A 6,798-nucleotide genomic window follows, 5' to 3' on the forward strand; every position below is an offset into this window, starting at 1 on the left:
AAATAAAGCAGGTAAACTTCTAGCGGCCAGCCTTAAGGCAAAACGGACAAAAAGTAGAATACCGTATCTCTTGCACCCTATTACACAAACAAAAATGTATTCCCCATCAGATATAGCAGAGGGGTTTCAGACCTATTACCATGATCTTTATAATCTGAAGGACTCAACTCCATCTCCCCCAGACCTGATCACCAAGATAAAAAGATATCTTAATACTCTTAATCTACCCACTCTAACCAGGGAGCAACTCTGCACCCTCAATACTCACATAACAACTGAGGAGGTTGAACGAGTGATAAAATCCTTGCCTCAAGACAAAGCCCCTGGCCCAGACGGGTTTGCGAGTCATTACTATAAAAAGCTCTCACATATCTTAAGCCCCTTTCTACGGGATTTTTGCCAATCCGCCCTGAAATCTGGTAATTTCCCTGAAGAAAACTTACAAGCCACTATCATTACTTTACCTAAACCGGGTAAACCAGCGGATAAACCCCAAAACTTTAGGCCCATATCTTTATTAAACCAAGATATTAAAATCTATGCTAAACTTCTGGCTCTTAGGTTAGCTGCAATACTCCCTTCCATAATACACACTGACCAAACTGGTTTTGTTTCAACCCGCCAGTCCTACTACAATACTAGGAGAATGCTGGGCATTTTCCACCAAGTCAAACAGCAGAAGAGTCCTATGCTGGTTCTGGCTTTAGACGCCGAGAAGGCGTTTGACAGAATAAGATGGTCATTCGCATTCTCGGTGCTCTCGAACATGGGATTTAGTGGTCCAATCATGTCCGCAATAGAGGCCTTATATAGCAACCCCACGGCTAGGGTATATGTCAATGGGGCCTTGTCAGAGTCGTTTAGTTTAACAAACGGCACTAGACAAGGTTGCCCACTGTCCCCTCTGATCTTTATTATAGCCATGGAACCACTAGCTCAAGCTATAAGAATGGACCCCCTCATCCCGGGGGTTATGATTGGAAGCCAGGAGCATGTAATTTCACTTTACGCAGATGACGTCTTACTAACTCTTTCATATCCAGAAACATCCTTAGCAGCGGTTATGAGTCAGATAGAAATCTATGGAAACATATCATACTACCATTTAAATTCCTCCAAGACACAGGCATTGCCGATCAATATCCCGGATACCTTAACTAGGTCCTTTAAAGAGAAATGGGACTTTGACTGGTGTACAGACAGTATTAAATATTTGGGAACTAGTATGACTCCCTCGTTGTCCAAACTGTATAGTCTCAACTATGATTCCCTACTAACAGAAGTGGGTAAAGACATAGATAATTTCCATAAGCATGAAACATCGTGGTTAGGTAGGATTGCTGCTTTTAAAATGTTTATCCTCCCCCGTTTTTTATACTTATTCCGTACGGTCCCCATTCCGCTACCAAATAGGTTTTTTAGCAAAGTGCAACACACAATATCCAAATATATATGGGAAAACAAGAAACCAAGGGTGGCTAAAAATATTATTCAGAGACCCAGAGATAGGGGTGGCCTAGCGGTCCCAGACATGAAAGCGTATTACCTGGCCACTTTGGTATCCATGCTTAGAAGCTGGAAACGAGAATTACTGGAAATCCCTTGGGTGCAAATAGAACAAGCACAGGCAGCTCCGTTTAGTTTGCCAGACTTATTCCATTTACCTTTCTGGAGCATTCAGATCCCTAAGAATATGAACCCGATAATTGTTGCATCTGTTTCAGCTTGGCAACAATTTCATAGTATAGATAATGAGGGACACCCGCCTACTGTGATATCACTGCCTTTTTCTTTTATAAAAGCCTTACTTCCACACGTAGATCTCTCAGGGTGGGTTTTGAGGACTGAGGGTACAATTGAACTATTGTATGAGAATGGAACGCTGAAAACCTTCCAAGCCTTGCAGGAACAATTATTGGTTCCCAAGTCTGATTTTTTTAAATACTTACAAATTAGGCATTTGCTACAATCACTTCGCCCTGCTAACCTGAAATATAATCGAATAGGCATGACATTTATTTCGGGTAATTTTAAAGGGATTAAGACACTATATGAGGCATTACTTCAGCCAACCCAATTTAAAAAATCTCACCCCATGCATAAATGGGAAAGGTCTTTGAATATCGACATAGCTGAGAAAGATTGGCAGAGATCAATCAGAGTGATCCATTCTAATTTACAGTGCTCCTCTCACGTAGAATCAGCTCTGAAAACAATCTTACATTGGTATTACACCCCAGAAAAATTGCAACATATGTATGAGGGGGTGTCTGGCGAGTGTTGGAGGGGATGTGGAGGAAGAGGGACGCTTCTTCACATCCTCTGGCAATGCCCATTGATTTCAGAATATTGGGAGGCATGTGAAAAGATGTTGGGCCTACTACTCCCACAAAAGTTGGTATGGTCACCGCAACTTGTCCTACCATTGATTGGAGTGGCGGATCTCCAGGTGGAAAACAGGAAATTGGTTTGTGTTTTCAATGTCCAAGCTAAATTGATGTTATTACAGAGATGGAAATCTCGGGATATTCCACATCTGAGGGACCTAGTGTCAGCAATTAATACCACTTTTGCCTACGAAAGAATTATAGCCTTAGGGAATGGCACTTATCAAAAATTCTTGAAATTGTGGCAAGTTTGGATGTCGTCTCCATATTGCAAAAAGTGATGGGAAGGAAAGAGGAAAAACATTCCCTGAAACATACCTTGAAATTTAACTAGTAGATTTAGACTCACACGAGTGTTGGACAACCAATAAAGAATAAATTTTCAGATTTATAAAGTATGTCGAGTGTAAGGGGGAGGTGGTGGATACTTTCTTTTAGATACTCTTTTCGCATGCTCCTACAGTGGGGGCCTATGGTTCGGAAAACATTAAGTTTTCGGTTTATGGGCTGAATAGGCTTCAACATGGATGTCATATATGAAAGTTTGTTTACTTTGACAAGGGTTATGTCACTGTACTATATTTGTTATTAATAACTCAACTGACAATGCAAGTATTGTAATGCATTTTTATTGTATTGTGTATTACATTGAAATACCAATAAAAACGATTGAAACAAAAAAAAAAAGGGGGCATACCTTATGAAATATAGAAAATGTTCAACAGTAACCAGAAAGCGGCCAACCCCTTTAAATTCTTAGTTAAGATTCCAATGATAGCAGTGACGAAAAAGCGGTGTGAAATATACTCATAGGTTTTTCCTCAGAAGCATTTTCTAAAAATAGTGTGTTGTAAATCAGTACTTCTGGTCCTAGCTGCTACCAGGGGTGGAGGACGGCAGGGAGCCCCAGAACTGAAAAAAAGACCTTTTTTTTCCCCCTTCAGATACTTTATGCACAGTGTTCTACACCCAATAACAGATACTGTGATGTTTTTTTTTTTTTGTGCTAAGCAGAAAAGATGGCTTATGTAAGTTATTAGACTTTTTACTGGATTATTCCTGGTATTCATTTCCCAATTCTGTAGTTTGTTGTCTTGTATATTGTGCTTTTGTTCCAGTAATTGATTCTCCCTGATTTGTAATTTTTATTCATATTTTATTGGTTCTGCATCAGACTCCAAGTTAATATTCCAGAAGTAACCAGTGCTGCTAACATTTCCATCCGTTGAAGATGTCTTCATCACCATCCTCTGAACCTCCTGGTATAAAGGTGACACCCCCCAAAGAGAAGGACTTCGGAGCCTGGATTTAGAGGGCGAAGACAACCAGCCTGTTCCGAGCTGTGAACCCTGAGTTGTTTATCAAACCCTAAGGAATATTTCTAGTTAGCAGTATTAACCTTGTCAGGCATAGTAATAGTAAACCATACCTCTGATCTTATGCAAATTATTTTTTTTTCTATTTCTTTTATTTTTCACACTGTTGAAGATTTACCAATGTAAATATGTACCTATGGCCCATAGGACCCCATTGGGGTGGGAGAATATATTTATACTACATGGTATACTTTTACTGAATACTGCCGCTTGGAGTAGCGCTGTTCCATACAGCAGGGAGGGAAAAAAGTTCTACCCACCCCAGGTGAATGGGGGCCTATGGGTACGTTTGACTTGTGCTCTGGGAACCTTTCCCCGCACAAACCGCAAATGGACGCCACACAACTCAGTATGAAAGCAGCTTCAGATTTGTTGCTGAAAAATTGCTGCAACAGAAAATCCATCCCATTCATCTGACTGGAGCTGTCAAAAAATTCCATGAGGTTACTGCCAAAAAACAAACATTCAGATGAGAGGAACTGATTTTGTGCAGAAAAGTCAAATCTCATGTCACTTCCTTTTTTTCTTAGGTGTGGCTATTAGATATGGATTTTGAAATCTGCAGCATGTCAAATTTTTATTTTTTTTGGAAATTTCACTCTTTCAATAGAAGGGTGAGATGAGAGAAAATCCACATCATTTCCGCAGCAAAAAACACATAAACAAACACACCAAAAACGCAATAAATATGCGAATATGTGCGCTTTTTTGTGCAGTCTTGCTGCAGATTTCTTTGTGATTTTCTGCACACAAATCTGCACCGTGGATTTTGAAAACACTCAGAAAAAATAAGCTCTGATTTTCTGCGCGGTTTTGGTGTGTGTGTTTTGTTTTGTTTTTTTCAGCTTCCCAATTCATTCAATGTGAGAATCAGCACGGATTCCGCTCCAGATAGAGCATGCTGCTTCTTTTTTTCCACGTTGTTTTTTCAACATGGAGAAAAAAAGAAGAAGTCTTCCAAAATGAATGAAGGCTTTTTAGAGGCGTTTTGTGCGTGGAAAACGTGTGAAAAACAGCGCCAAAAAAGTTGTGTGAATGGCTTTAAGGGTGCTGTCAAACACTCAGGTCTTTTGATGCAGCCGTTACAACGCATCATCGCTCCTGGAAAGTACAGTAGTTTAAAGTTGGTAAATTGATCTTCATAAACACACTGCTCCTGTAATTATTAAAAACTTCTCTATTTTTTCCTGTTTGCAGAACAAACCTGTCATGGCATTTGGTCTCATCTCGATCACAGTGTGCGTTGCTTATATTGCTTATTTACATGCAACAGAGGAAAATAAGAGAGAGGTCTATGAAGCTGTTGACAGTGAAGGAAACAGATACACAAGAAGAAAAACATCAAAGTGGGATTGAGTTACTAAGATTCCCTTTGACTTCCTTTGGACAATATATGGAGTTTGTCATTAGTAGTAAAAAATATTGTTATAAAACAAGTGAAATAATATTACAGAGCAAATTCCAGATGTCTAATAAAGAGTGTCACCTCAGATAAAAATAATGTTCCCACTTCTCCAGAAAGGAACTCCTTCTTTATTTATTTTTTTAAATAAAGTTTAAATACAAGACCTAAAAATCTGGTCATGTGACTTCAGCCTCCAAGAGTTGTCATGTGTGACTTGTATCTATGCTGAGTGCAATAGTTGTTACCTCTATCACATTGTGCCCCTACAGTATTATTTCAGCCAGGACATCTTTTGCACAAGTCATATTCACGCCTCCATAAACAGCATGTTAATGTGGTGCAATTTGTGGTAGTACACTGGAACTAAAATTGTGGTTTTCTACATCCAAAACTTAAAAAAAAAAAGTCATGTGAGTCCTCATCCCCATGGAGTTTTTTTTTGTCTACAGGAATTGTCCTAGGTTTCTGCTCCATTTTCAGTTTGCTTGTAGCAGATCATCTTGGCTTTATACCCATTTATTGAGGCTAGTCCACGAGCAGATACCCACCACAGTTTCCATCAGTATTCCCATGGAATCCGTGCAGACTTGCGAGGTCTGAAAAAACTGTGTGGAAATTAACTGCAGCCTCGTGAACGCCAGACTGCCACACCAAATTCCAATGGACAAAGAACTCTGTATTGTCGAAGCCTACAGTGATGCTTGAAAGTTTGGGAAACCAAAAAAATATTGTAGATTTTTCATAAATTTGACTTAGAACTACATTTTCACACAAGTCCTAAATGTAGGTAAAGATAACCAAATCAAAAATGTGTCAAAAATATTAAACTTGGTAATTTATTTATAGAGGAAGATTCTCCAATATAACATGAGTGGCAAAAGTATATGAACCTTTATGATTACCAGATAATATGATATTCGATCGTTTTCCTCAAAAACTAAATGACCAGGTCTAATATTTTTGACTCACTTCTTTGATTTGGTTATCTTTATCTACATTTAATACTTTTTGTAAAAAATCTGATGTAGTTTTAGGTCAAATTTATGCAGGAATAGAAAATTCTGAAGGGTTCACAAACTTTCCAAACACCACTGTGCTGCATGAAGTTTTTTTTATTGCCATTTTTTGTTCTAAACAACGTTAAATCACTTTTTTTGTCAAAGGTGTTGAAACGCCAAAAAACAGTACAAAAAACGCATGTGCTGTTTCATATTTAACTCAGAATAACAGTAACACAATGGCACTTTCACTCAGTGGATATAGTCTCCTTATCCTGCCATAGCATCAAACATACAATGTTATGTGGATTGGCGATTCCTGTGGAGGGTTCTGGCCAGGATGGCTTTGGGGAGAGATTCATTAATATGATTAAATTACTCTATAGATCCCCCATGGCTAAGTTGAGTATTAATGGGAACCTTACTACTAGTTTTGACTTAAGCAGAGGTACTCGCCAGGGCTGCCCACTATCACCACTCCTATTTGATATTTATATTGAGGCTTTGGCTTTGGCTATTAGGCAGGATGCACAAATTAAAGGATTCGGAATCCTGGGCGTGGAGGATCGCATTTCTTTATATGCGGATGACATTCTTTTTTTTATAGAGAATACAGAAATGACTGTCCCAAG

At 38.9% G+C, this 6,798-nt stretch overlaps 1 protein-coding gene across 1 annotated transcript in view; it reads left to right on the forward strand.

Annotated features, from left to right (window-relative positions):
• The window catches only part of SMIM8 (small integral membrane protein 8), a 31,661-nt gene extending 26,304 nt beyond the window's left edge, over positions 1 to 5,357 (forward strand). Inside the window, 2 exon segments of the mRNA XM_040428742.1 lie at positions 3,562 to 3,771; positions 4,961 to 5,357. Coding sequence (XP_040284676.1) covers positions 3,619 to 3,771; positions 4,961 to 5,119 — 312 coding nt within the window. The 5' untranslated portion in view covers positions 3,562 to 3,618 and the 3' untranslated portion in view covers positions 5,120 to 5,357.
• The last annotated feature ends 1,441 nt before the right edge of the window (positions 5,358 to 6,798 follow it).

Source organism: Bufo bufo, chromosome 4, assembly GCF_905171765.1.
Source record: "Bufo bufo chromosome 4, aBufBuf1.1, whole genome shotgun sequence".
NCBI classification, from domain to species: domain Eukaryota; kingdom Metazoa; phylum Chordata; class Amphibia; order Anura; family Bufonidae; genus Bufo; species Bufo bufo.